At 43.9% G+C, this 22,160-nt stretch overlaps 1 protein-coding gene across 1 annotated transcript in view; it reads right to left on the bottom strand.

Annotated features, from left to right (window-relative positions):
- CSMD1 (CUB and Sushi multiple domains 1) overlaps positions 1–22,160 on the bottom strand; it is a 4,503,734-nt gene that overhangs the window by 2,960,912 nt on the left and 1,520,662 nt on the right. The window contains exon 6 of the mRNA XM_078647516.1: positions 3,671–3,783. Coding sequence (XP_078503642.1) covers positions 3,671–3,783 — 113 coding nt within the window. The remainder of the gene's footprint in view (positions 1–3,670; positions 3,784–22,160) is intronic.

Consider the following 22,160-nt stretch of genomic DNA (forward strand, 5'->3'; position numbering starts at 1 on the left):
CGCACCACTGCACCCAACAGATGCCTCACCGCTGTTGGAGCAAAGTCTCCGAAGACCAGCTAACCACCACCCTTGCCCAGAGCCCAGCCGCCGATCATACCGACCCCGACACCGCCACCCGCAACCTTAGACAGTGGATCAACGACTGCGCCAACACCCTCGCCCCGATCAAGAAACCCTCCAACAATCATACCAACAAGAAAGCCAGCTGGTTCACTGAAGACCTCCGGGCCTCCAAGCAAACCTGCCGAAAGCTGGAGAAGATCTGGCTCCGTGAACGAACACCGTACAGCCACGCCGCCCACAAGAATGCCACCCGCAGACACCATCACCTCATCAGATCCGCCAAAAGGGCCTCCTTCAAAGACCGCCTAGACAACAACGCGCACAACAGCAAAGAGCTCTTCAACATCGTGAAGGAACTCTCCAACCCCAGCTCCAACACCAACGACGTCCCACCCTCGCAAGACCTGTGCGATTCGCTGGCCACCTTCTTCCACCGCAAGATCACAGACATCCACGACAGTTTCAACGCCACGACCGCCACGACAACCACTGAGACCTCCGCCCCCATGACCACCATCCGCACCAACCGCTTGCTCTACTGGACCAACATCAACGACGATGACACCATCAAGATCATGAACACCATCCACTCGGGATCTCCGTCAAATCCATGCCCACACCACATCTTCAACAAAGCCAGCACATCCATCGCACCCCATCTCTGGAAAGTCATCAACACCTCCTTCAAGACAGCAACCTTCCCGGAGAGCTGAAAGCATGCCGAGATCAACGCCTTACTCAAGAAACCCAAGGCGGACCCCAAGGACCTCAAGAACTTCAGGCCCATCTCCCTGCTCCCGTTCCCGGCAAAGGTCATCGAGAAGACTGTCAACGAACAACTGACCCGCTACCTCGAGGAGAACAACATCCTGGATCCTTCCCAGTCCGGGTTCCGCAGCAACCACAGCACCGAGACTGCCCTCATCGCCGCCACCGATGACATCAAGTCCCTGCTGGACAGCGGAGAAAAGGCGGCCTTCATCCTCCTGGACCTGTCAGCCGCCTTCGACACGGTCTGTCACCACACACTACGAACACGCCTCCACAACGCTGGGATCCAAGAGAAGGCCCTGGACTGGACCACCTCCTTCCTTTCCAGCAGAACACAGAGCGTCTGCCTTCCCCCCTTCCGCTCTGAAGCCACCGAGATCATCTGTGGCGTACCCCAGGGCTCATCCCTCAGCCCAACCCTGTTTAACATCTACATGGCACCGCTCGCCCACGTCGCCCGTCGGCACGACCTCAACATCCTCTCCTATGCCGATGACACCCAGCTGATACTCTCCCTCACCCAGGACCCCCACACCGCCAAAACCAACCTTCACGAAGGAATTAAGGCCATTGCTGAATGGATGAGGAACAGCCGACTGAAGCTGAACTCGGACAAGACGGAAGTCCTCATCCTCGGATCCAACCCTTCGGCCTGGGACGACTCCTGGTGGCCGACCACACTGGGAACCACTCCAACACCCACCGACCACGCACGCAACCTAGGGGTCATCCTCGACTCCACCCTTTCCATGACTAAACAGGTCAAAGCCGTCTCCTCCTCCTCCTGCTTCAACACCCTCTGCATGCTCCGTAGGATCTACAAGTGGATCCCCACTGAAACGAGAAGAACAGTTACCCAGGCCCTTGTCAGCAGCAGGTTGGACTATGGAAACGCCCTCTATGCAGGAGCCTCGGCCAAACTCCTGAGACAGCTCCAATGCATCCAGAACGCCTCTGCACACCTGATCCTCGACATCCCTCGCCGCAGCCACATCACACCCCACCTGAGAGACCTGCACTGGCTCCCGGTCAACAAGAGGATAACCTTCAAGCTCCTCACCCACGCACACAAGGCACTCCACAACACCGGACCAACGTACCTCAACAGACGACTCAGCTTCTACACCCCCACCCATCAGCTCCGCTCCGCCGACCTCACCCTCGCTACAGTCCCCCACTTCTGAAGAGCAACCTCAGATGGCAGATCGTTCTCCCACCTCGCCGCCAAGACCTGGAACACCCTCCCCATCCACCTACGGCAGACCCAAGACCTGCTGACCTTCAGAAAACTCCTCAAGACCTGGCTTTTCGAGCAGTAGCAGCATCCCCCACCTCAGCGCCTTGAGACCCTCAAGGGTGAGTAGTGCGCTTTACAAATGATATGATTGATTGATTGACTTAATGGTGGAGCTGTGAGGGAGGGGGAGCAATTTTACTGACAATGAGTCAGTGGTCTTGCTCGCCTGTCCCCACAGAGGCTGCCATTAAGTAGGGGTCAAGGAGGGCTGGATAGCTGGGAGGCGGGAGCGGGGAAGGGAGCAGGATTGGTTGCACCGGTTGCGCTGGGGGGAAGGGGTCGTGTGAGCAGCAGCGGCAGGGAGAAAAATGTGCGGGAAAGGAGGAATAAGGGGGAAAAAGGAGAAAAAGAGTGAAATAAGGAAGAAAGCAGGAAAAGCACAGAAAGCAGAAAAGTGCAGAAATTATCTGAAAAAAGAGCGGAGTGATGCAGAGGAGAACAGGGGTCCACTAGACCATCAGGGATTCGGCGCAGGTGGAGGAGGGCCTCGACCACCAGCACACGAGAGTGCAAGTGCAGTGGCAGGCCTCACTTAATGGTGGAGCTGCGAGGGAGGGGGAGCAATTTTAATTGGTCAGTGGTCTTGCTCTAACTATTCACAATAGCAGAAAGGGGTGCAGCGCAGGGTATTGGGGATAATTTGCAAAGAGTTGTGAAAAAGAGGCAAACATGTTAGTATGCTTAAAAAGCAATTCACTGCATCGACCAATATAATTTGTATTACTGAAAGTGTGCAGCGATATTTGTTTGCAGTTGAAGTTAACAATGTATGGTACATGGTTATGTACCAGAATCCTTGCACTAGAAAGCGTCAGTTTTTGAAAGTATGTAATTAATTCTACAATATTGTAAAACATAATTCAACGTGAAATGCCAAGCATACTGCTACATTCATATTTACTACGAAACCCCTTTATTAAATATATGGATTTGAATAACATTTTCATTATCACTTTTAACAAGTTAAACTGGCAGGGTGTTTTTACTCTTTCAATCATTGACCAGCCACTTTCAGATATTTGTGAGCCAAGCACAAAATTTATAACCTTCAGGTATAGTCAGACAATTTTAGATTAATTAATGTATAAATTATTGAACATGGGGGAAGCTGAACTTCTTTTCCTATGGGCCAAAAGGTCAGATTTGCAGGGCAATTATATTTCACACATTTATAACTAAATTTGCACATTATGGCTCAACTTGGCATAAGTATTGTAATCATTTGCATTTACAGATGAATGATCAGAGCCACAGGGACAAAAAAGCTTTAGGCAACTACAACTTATCTATGATGATACCTTCGTAAATTTCAGTTCTGTTATAAATGAGACAACATTTGATACTTTATTGGCAATGTGCTGGCCAGGTATTTGTACACAACTTGTTACTAAATAACATGTTTTTCTCTCTCTATTGACTCAAACCATGAGAACACATATTTATTTCAAATTGTACGCTTACCCATGATCCTCATAATACTAGAAATTTAAGCTGAGATTTACAGATAGACTCTATAAAAGGTTACACATTTCTTACCCTGGAACTGAGCATTAAATCCTTTTCGCCTGTGGTTACTGTCAGATGTAAAATGTAGTCGGAGCCAGTTTTTGTTGCTGATGACCGGAGATGGTAAGTTCATTCCAGTGAGCCTAAAAACAATATTAGCATTTTATTCATTTTATGTTAAACTGTATGAAATTGGCATTCTCATTTTCATCAAATAGTTTAGGAATTGGCTATTTTTAAAAGCAAACAAAGGTTTTTCAAATTTTCGACGCACAATGTATTTCTTAAACTCTAATTGTCAGTTGGAATAAACAAACCAGTGAATGCACTAGTTTCTTCTTTGTAACATTAACGGATTTCATATGCCATGTTATATATTACCAATTTGATTTCAAACCTCTGTAAAGACTGTGACCCTTAAACATGCCATAACATGTATGCGCTTTTCTAATGTAATGCACAAGTACGTGGGTAAGAAAAAACAGGACAGTTTTACTGGTGGTACCAGGTAAGAAAAAAACAGGACAGATTTACTTGTGTATACTCTTAGGGGCAGATTTATGTTACCTGGCGCATCCCCAGGGATGCGCCAGTTAATGTGCGCCACAGTGCGCCACAGCTCCGCCACCCATGGTGCGCCGCATTTACAATGCGGCGCACCATGGGGCAAAAACGGCACAGATGCGTGACGCATCTGTGCCGTAAAGGCGGCGCATTGCTGGAGTTGCGTCGCAAGCGCGACGCAGCTCCAGCAAGGCTCGGGGGGTGCCCTATCTGACCAATGCTGCATCAAGACCTACGCCTGCTTCAAGCAGGCGCAGGCTTTTGACGCAGCATTGGCCTGAAAGTGACTGAGTGAAATCTTATAGATTTCACTCAGCCACTTTTGCGAGGCGCATCTGCCCCGGAACGCCCACCCTGCGCCGGAACGCCTACAAGCGGCGCAGGGCTTTACAACATGACGCATCTGCCTAGATGCGTCACGTTGTAAATCGTTCGTAGGGATGCGCCACGTTTACGCCGCCTTGCGTGACGCAACAGCGGCGTAAACGTGGCGCAAGGGCCTCATAAATCTGCCCCTTAGACTTTATATCATATAGAAGATGTACTTACTTGTTTGTGACCTAAGATTGTGCACAAGAGAGCATAGTTTAAATACATTGGAGGGAAATGGCTTTAAAGTGAGTATGACAATGTGGATGGTCATTTTGATTTATTTCTGTGTGAAAGTTAGTATATACTAGCTACAGATCTTTGACTAGTGGATGAATAGAATCAATGTAATGCATAGTTCGGACCCACTGCCTTCTTGCTTAACCATTATCTGCTCCCTGATCAAACATGAAGATATCAGTGTTCATGATCTAATGAACTTCGAAAAGTAGGGTTGAAGAAGCTTACTCCCAGCTTACTCACTGAAAAGCAGGGCACTCTAGTTATTGATTTGCGCTGCCTGACCGGTGATGCAAAAGCAAATGTTTTATGGTCTATGTGATGTATAGTTTTGGTGATACAAGGCAAACAGAGAATCCATGTACTGCAGAAGCCACTCAAACACGACTTTGTGTGATCTCATTTGTATACCTACAAATAAACAACATAAATAGTGAAATACATGTACCTGTAATTCCTTGTTTCTTTTCAGTAAATAAGATATTTTAACTTCAACATTTATGCCGGATCACATGCTAACTGCACCTTAACCACTGAATGCCTGTACCAATCAAATGAAGATGTCAAGGCCTAGTATGCTCTAACACTATTACACAGCAAGAGAACTTTGGCTCTCTCTTATCACTACACCGCAGAAATCCCTAGCTGTATAAAGGAGTTTCGGGTGCTGAGTAATCTATACTCGGAGAAGGAAACTCCATAAGAACCACAAAAATACAATGATGAAAAAGGCCTACTAGTATATCTAATAGCTTTGCCTCATGTTTTGATCAATAGGCCCTGTGACTAACATACTGCAGTGTTCATTATTTTTTTCTTCTTCATTGTGATAGCTTGAGGCCAGCCAATCTCTTTGGGTCTTCCAAGTGAAGGTTATGCTTAAGAGATAAGGTGAGGGGCTAGATGTACGAACATTAGTGATAGTGATTACCAAATAGTGATTGTTTGCAAATCGCTATTTAGTAATTGCTATTATTCGTATACCTAGGTGGAATCTGGCCCTGATTTCTAAATTTGCAATTAAGAGTGGGTTACAATTTCCCTGGTTAAATTTGCCCAACAATGTAATGGTCCTAAATTGTTTACTGGCCAGGCATCAGGTCTCATGTTGTGTCAAAGAACTCACACTCCTCCTAATAAATCCCGAAACCAGTGGCCTAAAACCTTTTGCCAACTTTTTCTCTGTGAACTGATGGGGCACCAGGATCTACAAATCAAGCCGATCCAATGTTGCTTTGCCGCTGGAATAAAGATCCAGGGTGGTTCTGCTGTGTTCTTCTCCACATCAGCTCACTCAATTCAGCGGGACCTTGTGGAACAGATTGCTGCCCTTTTTAGAGCCCTCTAAGGCTAAAGTCTGCATCCTTGCGCCACTGGAAGAACCTTAACTATAAGTAAATGAATACGACAAAAGGTAGAAACCTTAACCAGGAGAAGGCATTGAAAGTATCCGGCTGGTGAGGGACCTTCTCTGGGAGAAAAATTCTAATTTCTTGCACTCTGAGTTTCCCACTAAAAGTAAATGGCTTCAACGAGACCCCTACCAATAGCTATCCAACTACATTGAGCCCTCTTTGGTCAGAGCCTGGTGTCTTGGCCCGCTGAGTGTTTTTGACTTCCATTTAGAGATCAAAGATAAAACCTTTCCTCAGGATGAACCTGGTCCGTGTATCTGACCCACATTCCATCATATTTGGGATTAAGCGGCACCCTTGTCCTGGTTAAAAGCAACCAGATGACTATGGCTGGTGTGTAACACATTTTGTTGCCATTTTGAACCTTAAACTTTAAAAATTCATAACTCTGGTGTTCTACCTATTGGATTTATGTTGTTTTGGCATTGTAGGACTCTCGTCCAGGCCTTGGTTATAAGTAGGCTGGACTACTGTAATGGCCTGTTGCTCTCGGCAAATGAAGAACAACTACAGAGACTACAGGTGGTCCAGAACACCGCCGCGAGACTAGTTCTCAACGCCCCGCCAAGGTCTGCCTCACTTCCCCTCTTGACTAAACTCCACTGGTTGCCAATTAGACAGCGTGTAAAATTTAAACTCTGCTGCATAATTCATAGATGTCTGTTTGGCAATGGACCCAAATATCTAAAAGAAATATTTATAACTTACAAACCCAGCCGAACCTTGCGCTCCAGCAGTCAGCAACAACTCCAGGTTCCCAGGATAAAAAAAGCAAGGCAGGGAGTGCGAGCCTTGTCCCATAAAGGCCCCATCCTCTGGAATTCACTGCCCCCTGAACTCAAAAATACAACCAACTTTCTTTTCTTCAAGAAGTCTCTGAAAACCTTTTTATTTGTCGCTTGTTAGGCTTTTCCCCTTCATCTAACTGTCTAACTACAGATATCTGGCTCATTTGGTTATGCATAAGCGCGGAGATACCCTTTAGAGGATTGACTTCCTGCGCTATACAAGAACACAAATAAATAAACAAATAGGAAATTGGGTTTTTGATTGAGGTGAGTGAAGACCATTTTCAACCAAGAACCAGAAGCCTTGTCTGGATGAACCATAAATGTCACAAAATTAACCTTTATTTAACCCCCTGGTAGCTTGGCACAAAAGCAGGCATGATTAAATGAGAGGCAATGTGTACATTATTTATGCAACACACAAAGAGTAATAAAGTGAAAACACAAGACAATCCCCATACCAAGTCATAAAAATAGAGTACATTTTAATGAGTAAACTAAGACCAAAATCCAATCAGTAGAATCTGTTAATATGCAGTTTCATTGATTTAGATAAGTATTGCACCTAACAGCACAAAGTGTCACTCGCGGTTACCTGGTTGTGCTGGACCGAGAGAAAGTCAAAAGGTGAAGCCTACCAACATGGAGTGCTGATAAGATAGAGGGGCCAGGTTAGTCCTGCTGAAAAAGTTATCTTCTCAAAGTCTGATGCAATTAGTCCAATTTGCAGTGGAGGAGGCCGCAAGGAGCAGTGAGAGCATTGTGGAAGGTCTCTGCTGTAGCACAAAGATCATTCCAGGTGTCGTGAATGGTCATTGCTGGAGCTTTGCATTGGCTGCCCAACAGGGCTGTCAAAACTGTAGCATAAAGTGCAGATTTTACATTGCCGGTTGTCACTGGCGTCCTCTATAGCATGAAGAGCCGGAACTACTGTAGCTTTGCATTCGCAATCATTGCTGATGGTGAGATCACAGCACAAACATGTCTGCCCACAGTTGCCAAAAGCCAAAAACTTCAAGATTTCCCCTTTTCCTCACAGGGGCAGTTGAATGATTCCAGGCAAAGGCCCAGGACCTGGGGAGGCACCTCTTGGGGATCAGGAACTTATTCCATCAGAGGTCTGCAGTGCTTAGGCAGGTGCTGTTAGTCAGCTGGCAGTTGCAAGGAGGCCTCTGGAGCTTGTTGTGTTTCTGTAGCTTAGAACAGAGGTCAGACAAATGACCCTGAGCGAACCAGGCCTAGTTTTCCTTGTCAGAAAGCAGGGCAGACCTCAATCCGCAGGACAGTCCTCTGACAGCAGGGCTCTCCTCCTACTTCAGTATCCACAGGTCCAGTACTGTACTGAGAAAATGGCCTGGGGGTCCAATATGTATACTTAGTGCCAGCTTTGAAGTGAGAAAAACGTCTAGACTGCTCCACACATCTTGTTCTGGAATCACCTTCCTCCTTGCCCATGCCCCAAGGGACTGTGGTGACAAAAGACTATTGTGAAGTTCTTTGTGGGTGTGCTGAAGCAGCTCCTTTGAAATGTTAGTGGGGAAAGTTTTTGTATCAGGGCATGATGGAAATTATTTTCTGTGGTCTACCCTTCGATCTATTTAAATGAGTTGTAGAAAAGGGACACTTTTAAATGAACCATCAACAAGTGAGGGCACATTTTTGGCGAGCGACAGTATAGTAAGTAGAATTATTTCAAAAAATGTCCTTCAAAATAACAGAATAACACAATAACATTAGGAGTTTTATGGTAACTGTGCACAATCTTTTGAATACACTTGACATTACTTTACAATAAAGTATCTGCAGCAAAGTTTTCTATAGTTGTCCTTGAGTCATCCTGTTCTAATAACATGAATATGGTTCAACGTATTATACCTTTACCTGGGATAGTAAATAAGGGACAACTAATAAGGACAGAACAATAACAGCATCTTATTCACATAACATTTCTCTTCCTATTTCTTCATTTTTCGATTGATCTTATGTTACAGCAATAAAAACATAGAAAATCATATTCAGGTTGTCACAACGAAGATAAATCTTTCATGAGAAGAAATCCAAGATCCTATACGTTTTTTTCATATAATGTCCTAGTTCAATTTTTCAATGAAAAGTCGAGCTGCATCTTCAGTGAGTTATCAAATAATTAATCTATTTAGGTGAAAGCTGCACATGGTTAGCCTTTGGTCAAACATATTCACAAACAACAAAGGTGAATTTCTGTGGTTCTTATCTCTCCATGTTGCATTTATGGAGTTTCTTAGAAGTGCGGTGTCTGCACTTATTCACAATTGAAGGCATATTTCAAAAAGATGCCCTTCCATCTTCTTTCTTCTGTGTGCCATCGAGTTACTGATGCCTCTTCTGCGAAGTAAAGTAAATGGAAGGATTTTTATTCATTTTGATCTGATACTATATAGAGAAAGAATCAGACCTGAATTTGATTTTCATGATGACTGTAGAGCTAACATCAATAAACTATAATAACTGCTACAAGTTGGTGGCTTACACTATACGTAATATATATTTTGCAGTCTCAAAGACAATTCATATGCTGCAGATCATCTGGGAATCTAAAAATTAATACAAGTATAAAATATGCTTCCCCAGTAGGTAATTCAGCAGCTAGTGATAGAGTGATTGTTGTTTTTAGATGATAGATTCATTGAAAAAGGTGCAGGCCGGTGTTCCCCAATGCCTTTCACTGTGAAAAATACAGCTATGGTCTTTAGTATGTGGTTCCATCTAACGTGGTTGGAAAAATAATATACATAACCACAGGAGAGAGAAAGGGATTTCCACTATGTGGAGGGGAATATTCCCGGTCCCCTTTTAAATCAGATAAACAAACATTAGGAACAGTATCACCAAGAGACCACTCAGAGTCTCAAAGTAATGGGAGAGGTGTACAAGAAGGGAAGTTGTCCTTTCTTAAGAAGACCCTTCACTTACCAACCTAGTTGGTGACATGCTTCATCATCGGGGTCCCACCCGAATAGCCGAATGCTATTCAGGGTTGCTTCGACACCTGATTACAGTAGAGCGGGTTGTTTTTTTGTAGGTGAGTGACAAAGTGGTTTAAAAATTGGCCAGAGATAACTCACTGAAAAATCCTTATTCTAGAGCATCTGGACAATGTTAAAACTTATTGATTAGATACCTGCTTTGGTTAGATTGGACTGTGGTATCTGTAGAATGAAAAAAAGTGCAAAAAAGGTGCATTAAAAGGTAAAAAAAAATTAATGCACCTTTTTGGCACTTTTTTCACTTTACAGATACCAGAGGTCAATCTAACTAAAGCAGGTATCTAATCAATACGTTTTAAAATTGTCCAGTTGCTCTAAAATAAAGATTGTTCAGTGAGTTATATCTGGCCAATTTTTAAACCACTTGGTCACTCACCTACACAAAAACAACCCGCTCCACTGTAATGAGGTATCGAAGCACACCCAGATGGCATTTGGCCATTCGGGTGGGACCCCGATGATGAAGCAACTCACCAACTAGGTTGGTGAGTGAGGGGTTGTCTTAAGAAAGGACAACTTCCCTTCTTGTACACCTCTGCCAATACTTTGAGACTTTGATTGGTCCCTTGGTGATACTCCTCCTATTGTTTGTTTATCTGGAAAAACAATATATCACTAAGAAGGACACATTTTCTGAGATAGACCCATGCAAAAAAGCAGATGCATTTATTACAAAAACAGTTTAAGGACATATTTGTCAATTTCTCTAAATCTACGAAATTATTTACTTTCATTTCACTAAAATTAGTAGATCAGGTCAAATTCTCAAAGTTTTTCTTTGCAGCTGAGATAGGTATCAGACTTAGGGACTCATTTTTATGTTGGTGGATGGTTGTTGTTCCACCAGGGGAAAGAGTAGACTAATCTGTCCTCATGGTGGAGGAACTGCTAGCCAAATGTATGGATGACCAGCAAGCTGCTTGTCATTTATAATAAATTGACAGGCCAGAATCGCAATCATTGCTTTTCCTATCAATGCTCTTTAAATTAAAATGACAGAGACCTGCACCAAACAGGAATGGGATTTTCTCTCTGAAACAAAAAAAAGAAAATGCCCCCCTCACCATGAGAGTCATCTCACATGGTGAGAGGAGCATTATTCCTTTTTTACTGTCCCTCACCACCAGGGTTTGGCTGGCAATGACACACTTCGTCCAACCGTCAGAGGTTTGGCTTTGGTGGTGGCAAAAATCTAAATTGGGCAGGTGGACCATTATCTTTCTGGTAAGTGATGGAACATAAATGTTTAATGACGGCTGCATCGTAAAACTATGCAGAAATATTTTGAAATATAGAAATATGAAAAATGTAATTAAAGAGAGAAAAAGTTATTTGCTAATGCAATGTGATCACGTATTTGAGAATCTAAACATATGTTAACCTAGATAATGTGCTGTTGAAGACTTTTAAAGGTTATAAACGAAATAAATGCTTACATAATGAACATTTGAAAATGGTTAAAATGCTTAGTATAAGAATGCCTGATAACACGAAGTTTTGCATATTACTTTAGCGTTATGTGATACCAATGTGTGTAACAAAAGCGACATGCATATTAATTTGTTTGAAAATGAATAACATACGAAAACCTTTTAGTAGTACCTAATATTCAAATGTAACTTTTAAAGTAAGAATTAATGAGTAAATTAACTAAGAAAACTGAATTATTCATATTAATTTGTGTCTCATATTAATCATAACGTGATAATGATTCAGCAAGTTTTCATGTAGGCCTCCATGGTTCCTTTTCCATATTCAAAAGCAGAATCTAAGTGAAGTAATCATTTTGGACGCTGTGAGAACTTTTCATGTAATTTCTCTCTTATGCTTGGACACTCTCTTGATTCCGGAACACTTTTGACAGAAATGTATCAATACAATTGCAAACCCAGAGAGAGCATCTGGGAACAGACAGACAGTGAACAAAATTAATCCTCTAACTTTCGTGGAAATAATGTAATATTAATTTTAATTTGATTAATTTGCAGAAGGATTTATTAATGATTTCGGATTTTTCAGTGACGTATCATTCACACCATGAACAACCCACTATGGATGATCAATGGAAAGCCTGTGGAGTGACCAGACGGATTCAGTATGGGCGTAAATTAAACTTTGGAAGCATAATTGCCCCCATGGAGGAGGAGTAGGGGCTGGCTGTCATTTTCTATTTTCCTGCCTGGCATGCTTTCAGACTGAATCTGATTTCTCTTTAATGCCAATCCATTTAAACTGAACTTTCCTGAACTGACTCAAACCTCCACTTAACAGCTGGTAAAGAGGGCAGGGGTTAACCTTTCGGCTGAAGGGTTTACTGGCTTTTTCCTGTGGCATCTTAAACTACAACTCTACATTATTTGGTTTGTATAATCTGAATGCTAAATCTCAATGTATTCAATGTCTCTCTCTCTCTCATTTCCCTTCTAGGAAATCATCAAATATTATCCTTATTTAAATCTGAATGATATTGTGTGGTTAACTTACTAATTGATTGTTATTAAATCTGATTACAAAAGGTGATTTCATGTTAACTGACCATTCAAATTTAAGCTTTAGATAAATGATTGAAATGAACAAATCTTATCGTATTTGAACCTTGTACTTTATGGTTTACATTTATTAGTATAGGAACTCAAATAATTGATGGAACATTGCTTGTTATTGGCATTCTTATTTCAGGTCCTCATAAGGAATTGCCTCACCTGCTCTGAATATCCAAGTGTTAGCTTACATAAAGGATCCATTAGCATACCAGTGAATTCTAGTAAGTTATGTTTGGGGCCCACAGAGTAAAAGTCATCACACTTGATAATTTAGTAGTGAAAATACATTTTGCCTAGTCTCCTGCTGGATCATAGAGATACTCCGTTGTGAGTATGCCTACCGCCAAGTTATAAATCCGGCTTTTGATCCTTCTTAGCATAAGCAACAGACAAATTTCATACATGATACTAAAATAATCACAGCAATTGTGCTGCACAGGATTTAGTGCCAACTGGAGAAAACGTTTAACTTAAAGAAAGTAAACTTGATTAAGTATACTTTTTTAAGTAAAATGTAAAATAACGAATTAAATATTCACACAAACTAGAGGCTTCCTTATTTAATTGAGCTCAAATAGGCACTATTCATTGACTCTGTTCAGTGGATGTGCTTCTATTTGAGTAGATTGATGTAATACACAGTTTTTTAGCTAAATAATGTAACTCTGCCGAGGCTCTGATTGTGCAAGGCCCCTTTCGTACCTGGTAAATATGAATTTGTGAGTTATTTACTGGGTTAGGGTAATACCACTCAATTCACAGTTTTAAATTTGTGAATGGGTGAAAACATTATAGTACAGCTTGTTTTTCAATGATCATGATAGCAGTATTTACACCTTATCAGAAAAGGATGGTAAGACCACACCAGTTTTAGTAATGATTTGGGTACAAATTCTAATTTGTGTCTTGTTTGGGATTACCGGGCCTTTCCAAATGAAGATCTTAGGGCCTCATTACGATGGCGGTCAACGAGCGTCCGACTGCCATTGCTGCAGAAGGGGACTGCCTGACAAGATGTCAGCGGTCCTGCCCACATAATGGCAATGCGACTGCCATGAAGGCCATCATAAAATGCCTTTTACTTCTGCAGCTTCTGCTGCAGCCCAGAAAAGGGCCACGACACAAGCTGTATGGTAGGAGGCATTTTTCAATGTGTTTCCTGGCACATAATGCATGGATGGGTCCTCCACATGTGCCCCCGGCTATTTATCAGTGGCCTACGTGGAACAGGGGCCCTGCCTGGGGCCCTGGAAGTCCCTTAATAACAGCCTTTTCATGGCAGTAGGACCACCATGAAAAGGCTGTCAGAAATGGACATCGCATAATGCCCTTAGTCTGTTTTCCAAATTGGGTTGGATTAATTTTCTTAGAAACAAGAGCTATCGACATTCAAATTGTTAGATTTATCAATTAAGTATTCAAGATGGCAGAGAATAGAATGGATGTGTGATAACTTTACCGCCCATCCTGACACTTATCAGAGTGTCTATGTTGACCATTCCAATGAGCGCTGGTTTGCAGGTTTTTTATTTCTAGTGACTACTTGTCTTCGAACGGTTACACCTAATCAAAAGTGTAAATGAACCTTTACTGTGATGAGGAAGAGAAGAATGATTTATCCCAGCTTGTTTACTATCCACACAGGAACCATTTTGCAGCTCCTGACAGCAGTGACACTAAGCACAGTCAAAGAACTGCCAATGGGCACCCATTGTGCCAAGCACATATTGCTTATGGGTAGTTCCATTCTGAATGTTGTCCCTTTGATGGTAAAGTGCTAACACTGATAGTCTGGTAGTTCACACACCGGTTCCTCAACTACAGTGAAGTAGTTAGGTTCATTGACCTCATCTTAATGCTTTAAAATAGGAGATAATGTTATGTTATGTTATGTTATTTTAATTTTATGTTTAAAGTGCACAGTCAACCCTGAGGTTTCTTGGCACTAAAACAGAAATAACAAATCAGGAGAAACCAAGAGGCGAGGGTTTAAGAACTAATTGAAATATTCTTTTTTAATGAGTTACGTTATCAAACTCTTACGAAAGTGATTCAGATTTGATTCAAGACAAATGTTCATTGGGAGCAAGTTCCAGATAGAGGAGTGACTAGTCCGTATGTTGCTTAACAAGGAGTCAAAGTTTCTTCAATAATGGTGGTGCATGTTCCAACCTAAATAGATGGCATTGAAGACATGCAGCTTCATTTGGATTTAACTGTCGTCCATCGATTGTATTGTTAAGGAGCCCTAAATAAACCAAATTTGAGTATTCCAGTCTGAGTATAACTACTGCCATTACTATGGATTTCCTTACTTCAAAAGGAAGAAGCTAAGTTATCCTTCTAAGCAGTTTCGGCATGAATATGCATCTAGATGTTACTGCTCCAACTTGTTGGTTCATGGTGAGACTACTATCAATTACCACTATCAAGCTTGTAGCTGAAGATCTGGGTATAGGTAATGAACCCATTTCTGTAAACTGGTAGTTTTGGTTCCAAATGTTGGACTTATTATTAGAATTGCTATCTCGGTCCAATCTATATTGAGGTTTAATCGATTTACACTCATCCAGTTAACAATAAGTCGCTTCACATTTCAAAATTAAAGGTGGAAAGCTGATGTTCAGTCCAGACGAATTAACAATTGTGAGGTCATTGGCATAATTATACAGTCTGCAACCTCTAAGGCCAGTTCTTTAACCAGAGGTTTGATCTAACTTCAGAGCAGATACTCTGACTTATCAAAGCCATAAAATCCGAGTTGCCTGAGGAACCTTGTCCCCCAAAAATCATTCAACAAGTGCCAGAAATAATTTCAGATTATCTAACAAATATCTTCAGTGATATGCATTACACAGGGTACTTTCCAAAAGTCTGGAAAAGAGCTTCAATCTTGCTTCTCAAAATAAAACAACAACCTCCCACCTGCTGACCTGAGTAACTATCGGCCTATATCCCGGCTGCCACTTCCAGCAAAGATCATAGATAAAGCTTTCATCAATGCTAATAGCCTTCTCTAGGATACTCAATTTGGCTATAGAATCCAACATAGTTAAGAGACAGAGCTTATCATTGCCTCCAAGAATATAAAATCCCTTTAAGATAATTCAGAAAATGCTGCCTTGATATTGTGAGACCATTTGACATGGTCAATCATAACATCTTGACTGACTGCATTTCCTAGCTGGGAATCAGAGGAACAGCCCATGCCTTTCTAACAACTTTTCTGTCTCAACCTGAGTAGTATGTAGCAATGGATAAATATACATGTAATTGATTTTATTTGCCATGTGTTGTCCCACACAGGGGCATCTCTCAGTCCAACTCTTTTTAATCTGTACATCACACTATTGACCAAGCTTATAAAATCCTTTGGGTTTTCCATTATTACTTGTGCTGACGATACCCAAATTGTAGTCTTGGTCTCAGACAACCAGGACCACACAGCTACCAAATTCCACAACTACATACAAAATTTTAGGGACTGGATGAACAGAAATTGATTGAAGCTTAAATCAGGAAAAACTTACATATTGCTCCTTGAAAAGAACACTTCTTTCTCGTCCCCTAGCTGGTGGCCCCAGGACAATGGGGCTCGGCCAAAGCCAGTCAAAAACGTAAGGAACCTTGGCATTATGTTTGACAATAGGCTAATGTTTAAAAGGCAGGATAGTCAAACTGCCCCTTCAGTTTTTTTAAATCCTGAAAATAATTAGGAAAATTAATTCCTTTATTTCCAATAACCTTGAAAGACCAATCTTTATTGCACTAGTCTTATCTAAACTGGACTATTGCAACACTCTGCATATCAACATGCAACAAAACCGTCTAACAAAACTGCAAGCACTGCAAAATGCTGCAGCTCGACTTCTGCATGGACAGCCAGGAAAAGAATCACATTTAAGGAGTTGTGCATTGGTTTTAAAACACTAAACCACATCAAACGTAACGTAATAACATTACTCTAACATTTGAATTATATATATATATAAACCTTTATTTTACAAACAGTACAACCATTATAGGCAGAGATTGTCAGGAAAATGTTTACAGTTGGGTGAAATCCATGACAAAGTGCAAGAATATAAAAATAGTACATCGTCACTATCCACTTTACCAGTCATCCATCAGCACTGAGCTTATCATAAGAACTTCAGTACATCAACAGGCATCCTCCTCAGCTATACATCCACTAGCATCCGAGTCATGCTGATCACTCAAATACACCACAGGGTTTAGGAACATTTGACATAACTCCCTCCAAGTCTTGAGATACTCTTCTAGGTTATCATCCCTCCTACTAGCTTCCATATGAACCTCCTCCACCAGGTACCACTCATGCGCATCCTTCATTCAGTCATTCAGAGAGGGGGAACACTTTCCCATCCAGGTTATCACTACGCTGGCGCTTTGCTAGGACCAAGAGGAGTTGCAATAATTTGTACACCAATTTGCATTTCTTGGGCTTCGTAACATGTCCGAGTAGACAATGCAACAGGGCTGTCTTTACCCTAAGGCCTTTACCCCTTCTCACCAATGTCACCACCCGGGTCCAGAAGCAGTGTACCTCAGGGCAGCCCCAGGCCAGGTGCTGAAAATCTGCCCCCGTAGCACCGCACCTTGGGCGTGCATTGTAGTGCGCAGGGACAATGTAGCTCAGACCCACCGTAGTCATATATGTGCGATGTAAGTAGTTGAAATGTATCAACTTGAAGTGTGCATTGCAGGAAACTGTGCATGGGAGTCTGCTTATCGCTGTCTGCTTTGACTCAGTCAAGGGGTCTGTCAGGTTCCCGTACCATGCTGAGCTGGCTCTAGGTGGCGGGCCCACTCTGTCTGATCTCATAGCACTATACAGGAGGGAAATAAGCCAATGACCAGAGCCTCAGGTAAGCATTATGACCAGTGTTCGCGTTGCTGGCGGGACATTTGGATATGTGAGACACATTGCTGTAGCCAGGGCTGAGAGTCTTGCATATTGAAGGAACTGGCCTCTACCCAGCCCGAAACAGTCACAGGCCTGCTCGTAGGAGATGAAAGCTTCATTTGGGTACAGGTCCATGAATACCCGACCACCTCCCCATGCTTGAAATGACATCCCATCCATCATTTTCCGCACTGGTGTAAGTATCCATATGGGGACTTCCCTGTGGAATGGTGCATGTTTGCCTGGTACATTCCCACCGGATCAATTTCAGGAAAACTGGGGTGTTACAAGTTTCATGGTCAGTATGGCTAAGCTGTGGAATTCTCTACCTCTCAAACTGAAGAAAATTACCAATATTCTGCATTTTAGAAAATCCCTTAGAACATGGCTCTTTAATCAATAACCTGTTTCTTTGTCAGCTGTAACCTTAGGTCTATAACTGCCATTCCCATCAAGGCCGCACCAACACACCCTTGGGTATTTGAGCACTTTACAAACTAAATAACATAACATATAGGTTGAAGAAGTGTGGGAATAGTGATGAATCCTGGGGACCCCACATTCCAAATGTTCAAAGATGTTGGTAACTTGTAGGCATTTAGAAGAAAATTGAGGGAGATTTAAATCCTGGTTCATTTTCTGGAACATAGTTCTAATATTATATTCATCAATCTTCTTAACATGATTGTGAGCATTCAGTGACCTGATCAAAGGCCAGCATGCATTCATCTGATACCTTCTGCCCCAGGTCTACCTGGTATGGTCTATAATATAGCCTTACAGCCTGCTTTAGTGGGCTATACCGGCTATTAAAGGCCCGCTCCAGTGTTAAAGGCGCGAGCCGAAGGCGAGGGACTTTAACAAGAGAGTGGGACTTAATAGCTGGTATAGCCCATCTACAAAGGGCTATAAGGCTATTAGAACGTTCTGCAACTACAGGGCAGAATGTTCTTACAAATTAAACAAAGGCCTCTCGGAGTTTTAAATCTCTCGGCCTCAGAGAGGCCTTTGTTTAAACAACATTGGAATGTTTCTCTGCACGCCTTTACCGGCCCGAAGAAGCACGGAGCACTCCATTGTCTTCAATTGAGTGCTCCACATTCCAATGTTATAATATGAAATATTAAACATTTCAATGATAACAGTGTTCAACAGGCCATACCTTGCTACCATCAAGCTATATCAAAATCAATTAGGTAGTCCACCGAAATGTAAATTCATGTTTGTTAAGTAATAGTAGTTTGTTGTGCCTTCCAGCCCGCCCCTACACCCAGCGCCCGAATCCCAGCTGACCCTCCCTCGCCCCCTCCACTATCCTCATATGACAGATGCTTTTGCGCGCAGCGTCCACGCGCAGCGGTCGCGCCCCAGTTGCGCCGAAGGTGCGCCAAAGGTAAGCCCGTCTACGCCCGTCTGCGCCTGGACCGCGCCCAGCGCCAGACCCCCTGGCCCCCGTCCTACCCACCCCTCCCGCATTACATACGACCCCTCCACCCTCTTAGCCCTAAACCCCGGCCGACTCCCCAACTGTGCCCAACCGCTCCTGGACACACCCATGGACCCTTCACATGCAACTCCTGCAAGTATGACGGCACCAAGACCAACTCCAACTCCACATCCACGAACACCAACCAGAGATCTGACACCAACCACCTTAAATGCATCCTGCTCAACACCCGCTCGGTCCACAGACATGCCATCGACCTTTGGAATCTACTAAACACCATCTCTCCGGACGTTGCCTTCCTGACAGAAACCTGGATGAACGCCTCATCAGCCCCAGACATCACCATTGCCATCCCGGAAGGCTACAAGATCATCCGAAAAGACCGCACCCACCAAACAGGAGGAGGCATCGCTATCGCCCATAAGAATTCCATCCGCATCTCAACCAGCTCAGACGTCAACCTCACTAGCGCCGAACACCTTCACTTCCAGATCCATACCGACCCCAAGACCACACTCAGAGGCACCCTCCTCTACAGACCACCAGGACCCCATGCACAATTCAGTGAAGACATCACTGACTTTATCACCCCACACACCCTCCCCTCCGAGGACTACATTCTATTGGGAGACCTCAATTTCCACCTGGAAAAGAGCAACGACAGCAACACCACCACCCTTCTGGACAATCTCGCCAACCTCGGACTCAAACAACTTGTTAAGACCCCCACTCACTACGCAGCTCACACACTCGACCCTATCTTCACCTCCAGCAAACATATCTCCTTCAGTCACACCACAGTTCTCCAATGGACGGACCACAGCTGCGTTCACTTTGTCTACAAAAAGACCACAACCCACTACCATCCTCAACCTACTCTGCGAAGAAACTGGAACAAACTCACCATCGACCAGATCTCCTCATCGCTTCTTCAAAACCCCCCTGCCCACTCCTCGAACCCCAACCAAGCAGCCATTAACCTCACTCAATGGCTAACCAACAGCGCCGACAACCTAGCACCTCTGAAAAAACGTCAAATCAAACTAGGCAGCAAAAACGCCCCCTGGTTCAAGGATGATCTTAAGAAATCCAAGAAACTCTGTCGCTCCCTTGAGAAGGCCTGGAAAAAAGACCCAAACACCAGCACCAGGGACGCCTTCAAAAACGCCACCTGCATACACCACCAACTGATCCGGACTGCCAAGAAAGCCGCATTCAAAGACCGACTAGAAAACAACGCCCACAACAGCAAGGAATTATTCAACATCGTCAAAGAGTTTACCAACCCTACTGCCAACTCCAACGACATCACCCCCTCGCAAACCCTTTGCGACTCCCTAGCTTTGTTCTTCCATGACAAAATCGCAGACATCCACAACAGCTTCGACACTCAACCTGGACACCAACCCAACCAACCTTCTGCCGTACCTTCTCCCCCCTTGAACATCCTTAACGAATGGAACCCAATCTCCACTGAGGACACCATCCGCCTGATGAACTCCATCCACTTAGGATCCCCCACAGACCCATGCCCTCACCACATCTTCAACAAAGCAGACTCCATCATAGCACCACACCTCCGAGACGTCATCAACTGCTCCCTCAACTCCGCCACCTTCCCGGAAAGCTGGAAACACGCCAAACTCAGCGCCCTTCTGAAAAAACCCACAGCTGACCCCACCAAACTCAAAAACTACCGCCCCATCTCGCTCCTTCCATTCCCGGCCAAAGTCATCGAGAAAGCTGTCAACAACCAGCTCGCCGCCTTCCTCGAAACAAACAAATCCCTCGACTCCTCGCAGTCCGGCTTCCGAGCCAAACACAGCACTGAGACCGCACTCATCGCAGCAACAGACGACATTCGAACTCTACTGGACAATGGAGACATAGTCGCCCTCATCCTCCTCGACCTCTCCGCAGCCTTCGACACAGTCTGCCATAATACTCTGTTACAACACCTCAGAAACATCGGAATCCAAGGAAAAGCACTGGAATGGATCACCTCGTTCCTTGCCGGAAGAACTCAGAGAGTCCGCCTCCCACCATTCAAGTCAGAAGCCACTGAAGTCATTTGCGGCGTGCCTCAAGGATCTTCACTCAGCCCCACCCTCTTCAACGTATACATGAGCCCCCTCGCGGCCATCGCACGCCAACACAACCTCAACATCATCTCCTACGCTGATGACACTCAACTGATCCTCTCACTCACCAAAGACCCAAACAACGCCAAAACCAATCTACACGAAGGAATGGAAGAAGTAGCCGAATGGATGAAGAACAGCCGTTTAAAACTAAACTCGGACAAAACGGAAGTCCTCATCTTAGGATCATCCCCCTCTGCCTGGGACGACTCTTGGTGGCCAGAGGCCCTTGGAAAAGCACCCATCCCGACGAACCACGCACGGAACCTGGGCGTCATCCTGGATTCCTCACTCTCGATGACCAGACAAGTCAACGCTGTTTCATCATCTTGCTTCAACATTCTTCGCATGCTCAAAAAAACATTTCGCTGGATCCCCACAGAAACTAGGAAAACGGTAACTCACGCACTGGTTACAAGCCGCCTGGACTACGGAAACACCCTATACGCCGTTACCACCGCAAAACTTCAGAAAAAACTCCAACGCATCCAGAACGCATCAGCCAGACTCATACTAGACATCCCGCGTAAAGACCACATTTCTGGTCACCTGAAAAACCTCCACTGGCTCCCCGTCAATAAGAGGATAACATTCCGCCTCCTAACCCACGCACACAAAGCACTTTACGAACTTGGGCCCGAATGCCTCAACACACGACTTTCCTTCTACACCCCCTCCCGCCATCTACGCTCTTCCAACCAAGCCCTTGCTGCTGTACCTCGCATCAACGAAACCACCATGGGTGGAAGATCCTTCTCCTACCTGGCGGCTAAAACCTGGAACTCACTTCCCATTCACCTTCGCCTCACTCAGAACCACCTAGCTTTCAGAAAGCAACTAAAAACCTGGATATTCGACATGTAATTCCCCACCCTTCTTCAAGCGCCTTGAGACCCTCTGGGTATGTAGCGCGCTATATAAATTAATTGACTTGACTTGACTTGAATACCTGGTGTAAAAACTCACTATTATTGTCCATGGAAAAACCATGGTAATTGCAGGCTTAATTTGGCATAAATGGGAGCTTCATTTCAATCACAATAAACATATTTTCCTAAAC

The sequence above is a fragment of the Lissotriton helveticus genome, chromosome 6, assembly GCF_964261635.1.
Source record: "Lissotriton helveticus chromosome 6, aLisHel1.1, whole genome shotgun sequence".
In the NCBI taxonomy this organism is placed as follows: domain Eukaryota; kingdom Metazoa; phylum Chordata; class Amphibia; order Caudata; family Salamandridae; genus Lissotriton; species Lissotriton helveticus.